This window comes from Amphibalanus amphitrite, unplaced genomic scaffold (assembly GCF_019059575.1).
Source record: "Amphibalanus amphitrite isolate SeventyFive unplaced genomic scaffold, NRLGWU_Aamphi_draft 000896F_arrow, whole genome shotgun sequence".
Taxonomy (NCBI): Eukaryota; Metazoa; Arthropoda; class Thecostraca; order Balanomorpha; family Balanidae; genus Amphibalanus; species Amphibalanus amphitrite.
This window is the reverse complement of record NW_024882390.1, coordinates 49,025-63,586: the sequence shown is the minus strand read 5'-3', so window position 1 is coordinate 63,586 and position 14,562 is coordinate 49,025. Positions and strand designations below refer to the sequence as shown.

Below are 14,562 nucleotides of genomic sequence, written 5' to 3'. Positions count from 1 at the left end.
TAGGATGTAGGGGGAGACATTAGTCTGGGCAGGCACCCTAGTGAGTCGCCGGGGCTGGGCCCGTCCATAGGACAGGCCACCCAGCCCCAATGCACTCACTGCACCCGGCTACGGGGTGCGCTCCCTCGGGAGCAGCGGTGCCGCTCCAAGGGAGCAGCCCGCATGAGATAAAGTTGCCTGTCCAGCCCGGAGGGGGTAGCGGCGTGGAGGAGAAGGATTTCAGTTTCCTGAGGATAGAAGCACGGAACGGTGCAGGAGACGTATCTTCAAAGTGTCCCACACATACATATAATGGCGGAGACCGCAGTACGTTCTGTCGCGTGCTGCGGTCTCCGCCTGACATATTGAATTGTGGCACCACCAATGAACACACTGTCCCTTTAGTAGAAGCAGACGGAATGACGTCGGTTATGTCCAGTTACGACTTACGACTGGCTGACGTTGACGGCTAACGCTAAGGTAGCCTTCCCTGCGCTACTCCACCGTGAAGCTGTGGTTACTTTGTCATCCCAGCGTGGGCGGGCGCCGGCGGACTCCGCAGAGCCTCCATACCTCAACTCAGCCGAGCACAAGAACCGACACTCCATCGGTCCCACAACAAACATTGGCCCCGCCCTCGTCTCACGCCCGGGCGTTAAACATGTGAAGTCACTGTCCACCATCACGGATGCGAGGTGGTTGTGTCGGGAAACCCCGGGAGCCGCTGGTTCCGGGTGGGCTGCGATCGGCGTGATTCGCGCTGACCCTGGATGAAATGACCTACGGGTCGCGGGCGGGAGCAGCCAAGGTCGCACGTTCCCAGCAAGAAAACACTCGGCATGGATTCAGTCCGGCGCGTCGGTTTTGACATCAAATTACAATGTGAACTCGTAATTTCATGATCGGTTGGTAAGGTCAGGGTTTCGGGCGATAGTTACAGATAATAACTCGCGGTTGTGTTAGAGGCGGCAGTAAATTAAAGCCCACATGTGTGCTCACAGTCCACTTCGGCCACTGTAAACCCAAAGCAGTAGGTAAGTGTGGCGCCAAATAATGTGGTATCCGATCTTATAAACGACCCACGAGCCAAAGGCACGCGAACCCTCTTGATAAGGGTTGTCCATTTTGCAACTGGGTCGAGCCTCGTCAAATAGCCGTTTCATGTTCCAGTTGTGACTGTCGTGGCTCGTTTTGCGGCTGGTGGTACGGTTTATGACAACACGGACAAGCGGTAGTCCCAGTTTGTTAGCCAACGGAGCACACGTGCCAATCTATTTCTACCGTATACGATTGTCGCTGACGCTCTAATGTTCGTGATAATAAGATGAGACTGACGCAATTCACGGGAGCATGTACGATAAATGATGCAGAACATTTTGAATAGCAGAACATGTTGCTGCTAACGAAAGCGATATAGGGAGACACGCCAACAACATGTGCTACTTATTGAAGTGCAAATTAAACCGAGGACTCGAAGGACATATCAACTTTGATAATTTTATTTGTCAAAAATTATCATCAAGTTGCCAACGAGGCCGATGTTTAATTTTCACCAAACAGGTGCATATACATATATAACCATCGATAACATGAATCATGTTCCAGGTTATCTATGATAGAACAAAATATTAAAATTAGCCAACCATTAAGACCATTGATTGCCCATGAAATATCGCGAATGAGACAAATGATATTGGCAGCTACCGTAACAAAGCAAATGGTCGTTTCCGTTATCAAATTTCGACAGGCCTCCGCGCCGTTACGCACTCCATTCCCAGGCTGCGCGGAGACTCACACGGTACCCGAGACGAAAAGCGGCGCTTTTCGGCGGCATTACGGCAATTAAGGCGCAGCAGGTGCACTAATAGCCTAATGTGCGCACGAGCAAAAACGGCCCTACTGTGGTGGGCCTTTGTGTGCCCTGGAAAAGGCCTGGCGGAGGAGCAGTCGTCAGGTATGGGATCCATGAGTAGCGCAGAAAGTTAAAGTTTTTGTGACCGACTTTCTGGATTTTTATGAGCTTCTTACAAGGACAGCTGGTGGAACTTTGGTCAGGTCGATGAGAGAGCTGCCTCAAGGTATGCAATAACCAATGTGCTAAAGTTGTAACTGGGGCTTGGGAGCTAATTCAACTGAAACTAATTAAGTCCTAAACGGCTAAACTTGGTGAGTCCTTAAAACCACAAATCAGCATAACGGTGGTAATTAGTAGCGATAACTTGTTTGATGTGTTTCATGTTTTATGCTTTGTTTCAGCTATGTTTCATGCTTCTACTAGAAAATCTGGTATCACCGAACAGCGCCATGAACTATATAAATATTGTTTCTGCAATCGTGACGACAATGTACCGTGTCTAGTGAAACATAAAGTGAAATTACTTAGTTTATGTAACTTTCTGGGCGTATAAATGCAGTTTATCCTAAAGAGTTGACATTTCACTGAGTTTCTTCTCCTTCTCTTTTTGTGTTCCGGTTCATGAAAGTTTAGCCTACCGTGCGTTTCTAGGGAAAGCTGTTTGCACGAAAGCATTCATTTTGTAATCCGCACTCATCTATTCAAAACAGTTGCAGGCAGATGAAAACAGTTTACCGTTTATGCCGGGCTGCCATTGTTAGGTATTCTTCAACCATGTCATATGCACGTTCCTCCGCGATTTAAAGATACCAACTTCCGTTACCTTTCATTCCACTAACCGACTTTGTTTTTTTTTTTTCGTTTGTCTTGCTGGGTTAGGCTCTTTCGGGGGAGGATGATGAATGAGGGGGGAGACATTTCTCTGAGCGGACACTCTGGTGAGTCGTCGGGGCTGAGCCCATCCAGTGGACAGGCCGCCCAGGAACCCTGAGCACTCACTCACTGCACCCGGCTATACGGGCATGTGCTCCGATGGAGCTGCCCGCATGGGAGCTCCAGGGCTCATAAACGGCTCGTTAAGTTCCAGAAAGTCTACCTCACAAATTTGTAACTTTATGTGCCAAGACCTCCGCTTGTGGATCCCATACCCGCAAGCTGCCCGTCCAGCCCGGAACAGGGGGTGGACGCATGTAGAAGGATTTCACTATCCTGAGGATGGAAACGGCGGAACGGAGGACAAATCGACACCTCTCGTCACGTATTGTTATCTTCCCTCGCAGCATGCACCCCTGTGATAGTCAACTTTTGTCACCTAGCGTTTCCGTCAGCTGCCGCACCTCATCATCGCTCACATCTCCTCAACCGTCACTTCGCATCACTTCCCGTCACTTCCCACCCCACCGATCGTCACATTTCGTCACCTTCTGTCACGATCCTTCCCTCCCAACCGTCCACCGTTGTGAAGCCGCTCGGTGGTCGCGGCGGTGTGCGCACGACAGATGGTCTCCCGCTGCCCCACTGCAGCTCACACGCACTGTTACACAACTCTGGAACCTGACGCACCGTGTTTCTGGAGTTGTCCGAAGCCGTGTTTCTAACGATCGGTTCGTCTGGTTCGCAGGCGAGCGATGCTGTCGAGGAGCGCCTGCAGACGGGGACGTCAGCCGGGGAGGCCGGGACAGCCGCCACCCTGGTCCGCACCCAGCAGACAGCAAAGGAGGTGGAGGTCAAACAACACAAACAAAAGGACAAACACGGCAAACAGCACAAACAGAAGGCGGGTAGTGGGAAGAGCAGAGACAGTCAGCCGCAGACGAAGGGGGAGAAGCAGTGGAGGGTGTCGGGGGTCCCTGAGGAAGCTGCTAGCCTACAGCTGCAGGCACAGAATAGCTGCGAGTCTGACCGTTCCGGGACACTGCGGGCCGAGCCGCTACTGCAGTCTCCCGCACCACCCGGCGACCTCGGCGAGAAGAGCAAACAACAACAGCCGGCAGCGCCGAGTCAGAGTCCAGAGTCGGCCGCCGAGTGCCAGCATCTTCAGCAGGTGAGTCATATGCAGCGAATCACAGGTCTGATTATCACATTCGTAACATGGGAGTAAACCACACCCCACTTAACTGGAGCGGGAGCTGTTAGGATGGATTGCGCAACAATAACCAAAGGTATTCACTCATTATCCGACCGTAAAAAACCTACCTGCCGCATCTAAACCCGTCTATTGTTTTCCGTAAATTTATAGCGCCCATAAACACACGGATGTTTGCAATCCCTTTCTTCCAAAAGGTGACATCATACTTCCACAAACTACGCCACGTTCATGGCTGTGTAAATGTGTCAATGCCTGCAGCTCGCGGCGGGGCGGTCACTTTAACCGCACCAAAACAGGCGACATAAGCTCCTTGTGCAGCCGCCGAGTTCTGCCCGAGTCGGCCCACCTACCTCCCACCTTTGTGCTGAGCTCAGCGGCTCGGCCCAGATTTAGGTATTGCACTTTGCGCCGCTGCGCACAGTGCTGCAGATTTTTCTCACTACTCGCGACATTCCGTGCACCGTTCTCGCGAGTGTCGCCGCCAGTAGCGGGCGTACCGCCGCGGCGTGTTTCGATTATTTCGGAGCGGCTCTCAGAGCTCCAGGTGACCGTCAGGGGACCGCCTCCCGCCGCCTCCCGGCCCAGCCCAGTCACGACTCGCACGGTGCACGACATTGCACTGTGCGGTGCGCGGCAGTTGTGTGCGCGGTGCCGCGGGACCCACACCGGTGCCGGTGGCGCTACCGGGCCCGCGAGAGACCAGTCCGTGACTCTCTCCGTGATGTGAGGGACTTCTGGTGATGAGGTGTTCCGTGTCACGAGTAGTAGCTTCGTGAGCATCTTCAACAGAGTGGGATTAGTTTAGGTAAGTGTTTCTGAAACTGGTTTGGCCCACCCAACATTGAACATATTTTCAATTAGAGCTTTTTCATGAGGATGATGCATCGTTTGTGTCGTGTCAAATGTCCGCCCGTTGTTTTGTTTGTGTCCAAGATCCAAAGCTGTACTCTCCTGATTCGGTATGGTTCATGTCTCGAGTTCGTGCTCCTTTTGTTCCTGTTATTGCATGTATGTCACTGAGGGAACACACGTATCGTGCCCGAATCGCTATCGAATCGCGTCGACACCGCACGATAAAGATGTTCCCGTGTTTTCTGCTCGGAAAACCGCACATGCTCACGAGTTGTTAATTCGTTCTTAGTGGCCCCCGATGTACTTAATTCCTTTGTTCACGTTTTAGCAACATTTGGTAAATAAGCCGCGTTTTCCGTGATCCGGCGACGTGTAAAACAGGCGAGTGATGACGTGGTGGTTGGGTAGGGCCTCTTTGGCAGGTCGATTCAGCCTATATTGTTGTTGTCTTTTTCTGTTCCACCCAATAATCATGCCTTATAACGGGAAAGGTTAACATGTGAGTGAAATTGTACGATGCACATGCGCAGTAGCACCGGCTGTGAAACTGAAAACTGCCCGCGCGCTCGGAGCAGCCCACGGTAGAAAACGATGAGAGACATGACGTGCAGCATTATGAGCGTGTGAATGTACCGTGGCACTTATCGCCCTGTATACGGCCAGTGAAAATGTGCCATAAACGCTCAGTGGCGACTACAATGCAACTTCAGCGCTGGATGGGACACTGCCGGCGCTGCATGATAATTTAATGACGGTGAGAGTGGCATGGACCGTCAGCCGGAAGGCCGGACGGGCTGGGCTGCAGGGCGGAGGGCCAGCGGCCACACTGTGTGGTTGGAGCAGTGCCAGGCTCACCCTCACGGACCTGAACTCACCTCGCCTCGGCTCACCCAGACTCACAACAACCCAATCCCGCCTCTTAGCCACCTATATTAGCCGTTTTCACAACGGCCATCTGGTGTACATATTTGGTGCAGATTAGGCTCAATGTAGTTAGGTGCAGATTCGGTCAAATTAGGTTCATTGTGTTTCTTAAAGTTGCCAGTTTGGGGTCCCACAGATGCTTATAGACCTCATTTTTCAAATTACCAGACATTGCTTTCCATTTAAACACTGAAATAAATTATTGATATAAAGATATTTGCTGTAAAAGAGATTTAGTACAGATATGGTCAAATTAGGTGAATTCACCAGATGCCCGTCGTGAAAATTACTACAGTCTCTCGCCTACCCACCTCGCCTCCCATTGACCTCACACGTCTCCCAGCGGTCAATTCCTGTCCCCCAGTTCCCACCAAACCCACAGGATCGTGAGATCTCCTGCGGACACTCCTGCGGGGCTCTGTGTGACGCGGTGGCCCGACCACATGCAGTGAGGAGGATTGGCGTGGTGGAGTAGATGTAAACTGATATACATAAGTGCCGTATGGGTGCGATACCTGCCATGCGCTGCCTTTCTACGTGTTCAAATTACGTTTGTCTGCGGTGCTTTTACTAGCTGCGGATCATATATGGTTCCATAAACTGCCAAGACAGCCTCAGCATAGTTACATTACCCTCCGAACTAATCCAATTCGCCCCAAAACCTTCCCAAAATCCCACAATGCTCCATTCCATACACTGTTCCACAGTTCCATGAGCTGTCCCATAAGCTATCCCACAAATCTAGTACGCCCAGTAACACATGCTTCCCCACCCAAAGTACCAACATCCGGTGTGACTACAGCCCGGCGCACCCCTTCCACCGACCGTCGTGACCGCCGGCGTATGCGCCGTATGAATGTATGTATGCCCAGGGTCGGGGCCGCAGCCGTGAGGGTCTGGTTCGTACCGTGGGACAGTCGACCCGCCGCCGCCGCCGTAAGCGCTGGGTGGTGCACAGTGCACGCAGCGTGCTGTGCACAGAGTGCAGTGCAGCTGTGCACAGTGAGTCGAACAGGATGTGAGAGTGAGCGTGTGAATTTCTGAAGACGTGAGACATGAGTGCGCTACTGTGAGTTTCCGAGCAATGATAAATCCGGATAAAGCACGAAATGTGAGTATTTGAGATATGGCGTCGATCGCATCGGTTTGTCAGGTAATGATCTGTTTACATAACGTCCATTGTGGGCCTTTCTGCTCGTGAAACCGGAGGTCTTTGTTCAGTGTAAAGCTTTCACGCAGTTTGTGCTCAATTGCGGTCACCAGCTTTGTTTCATGTGCGCTTAGTGCACGGCATCATGCGTTCCTTCGAAGTTGTTTGTGTCATGTCCCAACCAAACGATGTAAGTTGGGTCGTGTCCCGGTAAAAGTACTAGTTAAAGTTTACACCAATGCACTGCATTTCGCAGTACCAATGAAGAGTCACAGCCGTAGTAACCGAGCATCGTGTGATATCGGATTTTAACATTTTCAATCAACGTTCTTCCAATGTTATCTACCACATCGTCAAAAAGCAAAGTACTCAACGCACCAGACTTATAGCGTTTCTAAGAAAGGTCCCTTGCTAGTTGATATCATCGATAGACAATGGACAGGCCATAAACCTACAAAGAGTTCCTTACAAGCATCGATCCATACAGACCCAACTAACGGCCCCCAGTCTTTCACTGCACCCGACTTGCCTCGTACCCTCCCAAATCGTCCTGTTCCTTTCCGTCCCGTCCCTTCCCGTCTCGTCTCGTCTCGTCTCGTCTCGTCTCGTCTCGTCTCGTCTCGTCTCGTCTCGTCTCGTCTCGTCTCGTCTCGTCTCGTCTCGTCTCGTCCCGTCCCGTCCCGTCCCGTCCCGTCCCGTCCCGTCCCGTCCCGTCCCGTCCCGTCCCGTCCCGTCCCGTCCCGTCCCGTCCCGTCCCGTCCCGTCCCGTCCCGTCCCGTCCCGTCCCGTCCCGTCCCGTCCCGTCCCGTCCCGTCCCGTCCCGTCCCGTCCCGTCCCGTCCCGTCCCGTCCCGTCCCGTCCCGTCCCGTCCCTTCCCTTCCCTTCCCTTCCCGTCCCGTCTGTCACGGCCGCCCTCGCTGGGGTGCGGGGCGGTGCGTGGCGTGTTGCGCTCTACTGCCGCCGCCGGCCCGCCCGAGGTCGATACGAGGCCGACCCTGAGACCCGCGCTGGTGCTCCGTCCGGTGCTCCCTCCGGTGCTCCGCCCGGTGCTCCGTGGCGCGTTCTGAATTCCCAGCGCTCCGACAGGCCGGCTAGCGACTGGCCTTGTCCCGTGGAAACGGTGCGGTGCGCACGGCGTGCCCCTGTGTTGCGCTGTAAACGCTCCGGTTCGAGTGTTGCAAACTGCACAGCATGCACTTAGTGTGCAATGAGTGGCACGGCGGCGACCAGCGTAAAGCCACGGTATGACGGTGACATGTGTGGGCTTGGTGGGGCTGTACGAGCGAGTGGATTAGCTTAGAGCCGCGGTGTGCGCAGTGCAACTGTTGAAGTTAAGAGTGTTATGTGCAATAGCTCTGAGCGGTATGTGGACTGTGGAGAGCTTGGTAAGGCGGCGATTCAAGTAAAATGCAATGTCGTCTGACGCGAAAACCTAAGTGCATCGACGTGTGAATATTCCGTCAGGGATGTCAAAAACCTGACATGCTTAAAAAGTATTAAAAGGTCTCAAAGTCGAACAATGAAGTAGCCGAAGAAATTAAGCCACCTCGGCGACACAGATTCATTCAGAGCCCTCGAGCTCGAACACAGTAGTGCCAGTGCTAAGGTGCGGCACCCGCGCCGGTATTCTGCAGAAAACAGTTTGGTGATGACGTGTGACCCACACAAGGAGGAAATTTCCGACACAGCCCGGCCCAGACAATGCCCACACCCCGCAGGAATGTATCGCTGCTACTGCGGTGCGTCGAAATAAAAAATCAGTGCCATTGCTGTGTCCGGTATCCAGCTGATTCAATTGTAAATGAAGTAGCGAGTCCCATGCGTCGTGCTTAATTATTGCGCACTACTAATGTTTGTATGCATAAGGAAGCCAAAATTGCGATAGAACACACTAATTAGGCCTTATGAAGTCGCACAATACCACTTCGCAAACCAAACAAAAACGGAACAACTCATTTCCTGCAGCACAGCGTACGTAAATGTCGTAACCCGTTCCTATGACGCACATGTTACAAACACCACAACTCGTTTTTATCGCCAATCTCACCATGTCCGCACCTTACCTAATCTCCAGCGCCGGAAACGACCTACTGATCTGATCTCTCTCGTTTCCGTGTTTTCGACAGAAGATTGCCACGCTGCAGGGTCACATTCTGGAGCTGGAGTCGGCGCTGGAGTCGGCTGGAGTCCCTCCGTCCCCGAGCCCGCCCGGATCGGAGTCGGGAGGCGTCCAGCGGGTCTCCGGGGGTGACAGCAAGGTGCGGCCGGCCGACCGGTTGCCGTCAATGACACAGTCCTGTCAGACGGAGCCGGCGGTAGGTGAAGGTGGAGAGAAGTGCCCCACGTGTGGACGAGTGCCGGAGGTCGCAGAGCGAGGTGACAGTGCCGAGACGGGTGTTCAGACGGACGCCGGTGGTGAGCGGCTACAGTGCGCGGCGTGCGGCGGTGCCATGGCCGTCGGACGGGTGTCCGATGAAGGTGCTGACGTTCAGGAGAGTGGCGCGAGCGCGGCCGTGATGGCGATCGGTGATAAAGCAGAGCCCGGGAGCAGGCTGGGTGTTGGGAAGGAAACAGATCCGGTGATTCCTCCCGGTAGTCCAGAGACCAGTCCCGAGCCAGGAGACCTCAGCAGCGAGGTCGCTCGGCTCGCCAGCGTCCAACAACACCTCCAGCAGTCACCTCCTCCCCCGACAAAGCATCCGTCACCTACGTCCAGGACCTCCGCCGTCTCTCCACCCGTGCTAACCTCCGCCGAAGTTCAGACCGAGTGCTCACATGATCAGCTCACGCGCGAGCTGCAGGAGCTCACCGACAAGTACGACCAGCTGAAGAAGAGCTGCGACGCGCTGGAGGAGCAAAAGAACGAGCTCGAGGAGGCGGAGAATGACGCGCGCCTGATGGTGCAGCGGTGAGTCATGGAACGGGTACTGGAAGCATGGGTGTGCGTCGTAATCAGATGGTCCATGGCGCTCGATTTCCGGCCCTAATCCCCAGTGTACACGACGCGGCGTTATACTCCGGTATTATGTCTGACTGTATTTACTGACAGATTACAGTTATTTCCTAGAATACTTAACGCTGCTAGTCTACAAATGTTAGCATTAAGGTTCAGCCGAGCTCATTACTCCACATGTCCACGAAAGGTCAAGGTTAACGCTTACAGCCTGGCTATTGATTTAGCATTCAGGGGTGCTTCGATATCTGCGCGGTAAATTCAAGGTCACTGGCCACTGCCCAGTGTCACGTAAGACCGCGCGCTATGACCACGCGCTGAATGCTGTCTGTTTCCCGTTTGCAGTCAGGAAGTCCAGATCTTCACTGCCGGAGAGGTGGAGCGGATGCTGAGCTCCGAGCTGGCCGAGGAGCAGGAGCGCTGCTCTCAGCTCCAGCGGCAGCTGAACAGCGTCCGCCTGAAGCACCAGGCGGCGCTGAGGGCCCGCCAGGCCGACTCGGAGAGCTCCGGATCGCAGAACGCCCAGCTCGTCCACCGGCTGCAGGCAGAGGTGGAGGAGCTGAGGAGACAACTGGAGCAGCGTGAACACGCCAGTGGCGAGAAGAGGCCAGAGAATGTGTCCGTCGTGGTGGTGGATGCCGGAGCGCGCCTGCCCGCGGAGGGAGAGTCGCCATCGACCGTCAGTCCGGAGCCCAGCGCCGGCGAGGACCGGGTTCGCGAGGACTGTGTGTCACCTCTGACGGCAGCCTCGCACACCGAGAAGTCCTCCACGTTCAGCGACAGCGGTGTCGGCGAGGACATGTCGCATGCGTCTGACGTGACGGCCATCTCCCCGGCACCTCCCTCGCCACACGCGCTATCCGACACCGGACGTACCCGTGTTCCCAGCGACGCAAGGCCCGAGAGCCGACTGTCATCGAACGACGAGCCTGTGCGGTGCAGTCAGTGTAGTCGGGAGATGAGTCGCGAGGTGCTCCGGGAGCTCGGCGGTCTGTCAACCACGGCTTCGGCCGGTAACTCTTTGCTGACCATCGCTGGTGCCGACCAGGAGCGCTACCTCGCCGCGGCGCTTCAGCTGCTTGAGGCTCAGCAGGGTGGAGCTCCCGGTGAAGGGAACGCCGCCTCTCGACGCGACTCCCACGCCGATGACGACTCTCATCATGATGAATCTCTAACGCGTCAGGTGGCACTGCTGCAGACGGAGCTTGGCGCACAGCTGGGTTCCTTCGAGGAGACGCGTCAGACGCTGGTGCGGCAACACGAGCGACAGCTGCAGACACTGCGGAGTGAGCAGAGCGAGCTGCAGCGGCAGCTGGCGGCTGCGCGGCAGCTGCAGGACGAACTTAACGCCGAGTTCGAGCTCAGCAGCACCGGAACTGACGAGACAGTCGCTGAGTCTGGCCCGGCACTGCTGCGGGCCGTCAGAGAGACCCGGCACCGCGAGCAGCAGCTGGCCGCTCACTGCGCAGACCTGGAGAAAAAGGAGGGCGCCTACCGCGAGACCCTCGAGGAGGCCGACCGGATCATGCACAGCGTCGAAATGCGCTATCAGAAGAACATCGAGGAACTGGAGAACCAGCTACGAGAGAGCAAGAACCGCATCAACTTCATGGAGGGCACTGAGGAGAAGCTGAAACAAGCGCTGTACACCGGGTCAGGCAAACGGGACCAGCAGCGGGTGGCCGAACTGCTGGACAAGCTCATCGAGACCGAAAACGAAGACCTCAAGCTCAAGGATAAGGTAAGTTTGGGACAGCTGTCTGATGAAAAGCATGATTAAGCAGGTGCAACTTGCAGGGTTTGCAGACGTGACACACAAAACTTATTTCTTGTTACCGTTATAGATACGGTTCATTTTTATGGTATTGCACAGTTTACTACTAAGTCGCACGAACCAATTTGCCGTGTACTCTAAAAACTTACTGCACTAAAAAAGACTTGATGTACCTTCTAGCCAGTAGACAAATCTCTCATTCAGACGTCTTAAGTCACGGTCAATGTACTGAAATTACGCTGCCAACTCGAATTTTAGTGATCACATCCGTCATGTTCTCCCCACCTCAGGTGTACCGTCTGGAGCGGCGGGAGCGCGAGCAGAGCATCAAGCTGCGCGAGGAGCAGCGCGCCGCCGAGCAGCTGCGCATCGAGCTGCGCGACCAGGAGGAGCTGCTGCGCGAGCTGGACTCGGCGCGCAGCCAGCTGGCGGCAGCCGCCGAGCAGCCGGCGGCGCTCGCGGCGCTGCAGCAGCGCGTCACAGAGCTGCAGCGCAGCGAGCAGCGGCTGCGCGCACGAGTGGAGGAGCTGGAGCAGGCCGAGCAGGCGCTGAACGAACAGCTCAGCGACGGCAGGGAGCAGTTCGCACTCAAGTGAGTGGCAAAGGGGTAAGGGGAGGGTAAGCGCTGGTGAGCGCTGTCTTATAGAGATTCAAGCGCTTAGTCGCATTCTAGCTTGCTTAGGTCAATGCAACGCAAGGGAGAAATCATTAGATAATGCGGTGCTCATCATGACAGCCAATCCATCCACGCATCTTCCCGTTTGACTCCTGACAACCCGAGAAGTGCGATGTTCGTCAATGTTGACGCCGTTACCCACCCTGTCCGTGCAGGGAGCGCCGCCTGGGCGAGCAGGTTGACTGCCGGCAGCGCGAGCTCGAGTCGCTACAGGCCGTGCTGGTCGAGATGCAGCTCCAGGAGGTGGCCGGTACCGAAGAGCGCGCGCAGCTGCGTCGTGAGCTGCAGCAGGCGCTGCGCCAGCACGAGCAGCTCCAGCAGGAACTTCAGCACGGCGGCGCGGCGCCCGCGGATGGTGCCGGCAACTTCGGACCGGCCGATGAACAGCGCAGCGCAGAGGTAAGAACACTCAGCAGTCAGCAGTCAGCATTGATATAATTCCGTTGCAGAGCGGCGAGTGACTTGACTAAGTGGTAGGCAGAGTCTCAGTTCCGGCTACCTGCAACTGGCCGTGGGTGCACACGACATGAGACGTGCATACATATAATGTGCAAGATTGCACGGGGTGAATGCAGTGTTGCAGCACGAGAACGTTTTGTCAAAGCAGGCATAGATCGTCGGATAGGGTCAGTAGCAGCTGTATTGATTGAAATGCAAGGAACAGGATATAACAGCTGCAGCACCAGTGCAGACTATAGATATGATTTCATATTTCCAGTGCTTGATAAAGCTCGGTTTATGTAAGTCCTGCCAAGTAGTATTTTTGGGCAGCTGTACGCTAAATTGTTAATTGGTGCTGCCCAATTTCGGTCTAATCAGCGCTCCATATCCGTGCGGCAGGTGGGAAAGCTGCGGACCCAGCTATCTCAGGCCAATCTGCAGATTAACGAGAACGAGGCGATGTCGTGCCAGCTGAGGGAGCAGCTCGAAAAGCTTCAGGTGAGGATTGCGTGCAACCGGGGGACAACCAGAAGACCAGGAGCTTTTCGATAAGCCACCTACCTGCCATCGGAGTCATGACATCATGACCAACCAACTTACCGTTCACAAGAAGGGCTCTAATAACAGCTTCCAGAAATCCAACAGTGACTCATATTCAAAACCAATCATCACCGAACTGGACTACTCATTGTGATTCGACCCCTCCTATTTTCTTACTAACCTACATGACCTGAATTGAATTGACCTGACCTGACCGCCCTCTCCAGAGTAATCACACGGAGCTGCGTCAGACGGCTGAGTGTCAGCGCACGCGCGCCGAACAGGACATTCTGCAGCTGAACCTCGAGCTGAGCCGCCGAGAGGAGGAGATCGCCGCACTATCCGCCCAGCTCCGAGAGCTCAACAAGACCCAGATGACGCGGGAGATGGACGCGCTCGCCGAACAGGAGGGCAACCTGGTCAAACTGCTGGCGCTCGTCAAGGCCACCGATGAGAAAATCAAGGTGAGTGATCACTAAATACGATGTGCCGCTCAGGGTGACTAATTGGGACCGGTGGACCGACGCTGTATCTAGCTTATTATAACGGCGATTGGATCATTATTGTTCTGGGGGACAGTTCGGGTCATGCTTTGTAAGTAGGCTAGCTGCGTAACAATGTTTGAGCCGTGCGACCCTCCTCATGTCGAGGTCTCACAAAGAGTCCACGAACACCTGTCTGTCTATGTCCCTGTTATTCCCTGCAATGCGTATATATCACCTTGTCTTTTTTGTCTTTTGTTGGGTTAGGCCCTTTCGGTCGACAAGACCATTGCAGATCCGGAAGGATGATAGGATTTAGGGGGAGACATTGGTCTGGGCAGGCACCCTAGTGAGTCGCCGGGGCTGAGCCCGTCCAGAGGACAGGCCACTCAGCCCCAAGGCACTCACTGCACCCGGCTACGGGGTGCGCTCCCTCAGGAGCAGCGGTGCCGCTCCAAGGGAGCAGCCCGCATGAGATAAAGTTGCCTGTCCAGCCCGGAGGGGGGCTGCGGCGTGGAGGAGAAGGATTTCAGTATCCTGAGGATAGAAGCATGGAAAGGTGATATATCACCTTGTTAACCCCACCCTGAACATCGGCAGAGCTGCGACTCGTGCCGCCGCTCGGCGGACGGGGTGCTGGCCGCTGTGATGATCAGTCTGGAGCAGGTGATTCTGCTCATCAGCGGGGCCTCGGCCGACCAGTCGCTACAGGCGCAGCTCAGAGGTACGGTGGCTACACAGCAGACTGCTAACTAAGAGCATCAGGGCTTTACTTTTGACAAACGGTGTGCCAACGTGCTAAGCATTTAATTCCATCGACATGTGATGTGGTCGCATTTCGACCGTT

At 54.9% G+C, this 14,562-nt stretch overlaps 1 protein-coding gene across 1 annotated transcript in view; it reads left to right on the top strand.

Annotated features, from left to right (window-relative positions):
• The window catches only part of LOC122367785 (plectin-like), a 42,812-nt gene that overhangs the window by 25,416 nt on the left and 2,834 nt on the right, over positions 1–14,562 (top strand). The window contains exons 2-9 of the mRNA XM_043341197.1: positions 3,456–3,878; positions 8,976–9,757; positions 10,148–11,543; positions 11,867–12,168; positions 12,408–12,651; positions 13,093–13,191; positions 13,461–13,697; positions 14,316–14,439. Of these exons, the coding sequence (XP_043197132.1) occupies positions 3,456–3,878; positions 8,976–9,757; positions 10,148–11,543; positions 11,867–12,168; positions 12,408–12,651; positions 13,093–13,191; positions 13,461–13,697; positions 14,316–14,439 (3,607 nt within the window). The remainder of the gene's footprint in view (positions 1–3,455; positions 3,879–8,975; positions 9,758–10,147; positions 11,544–11,866; positions 12,169–12,407; positions 12,652–13,092; positions 13,192–13,460; positions 13,698–14,315; positions 14,440–14,562) is intronic.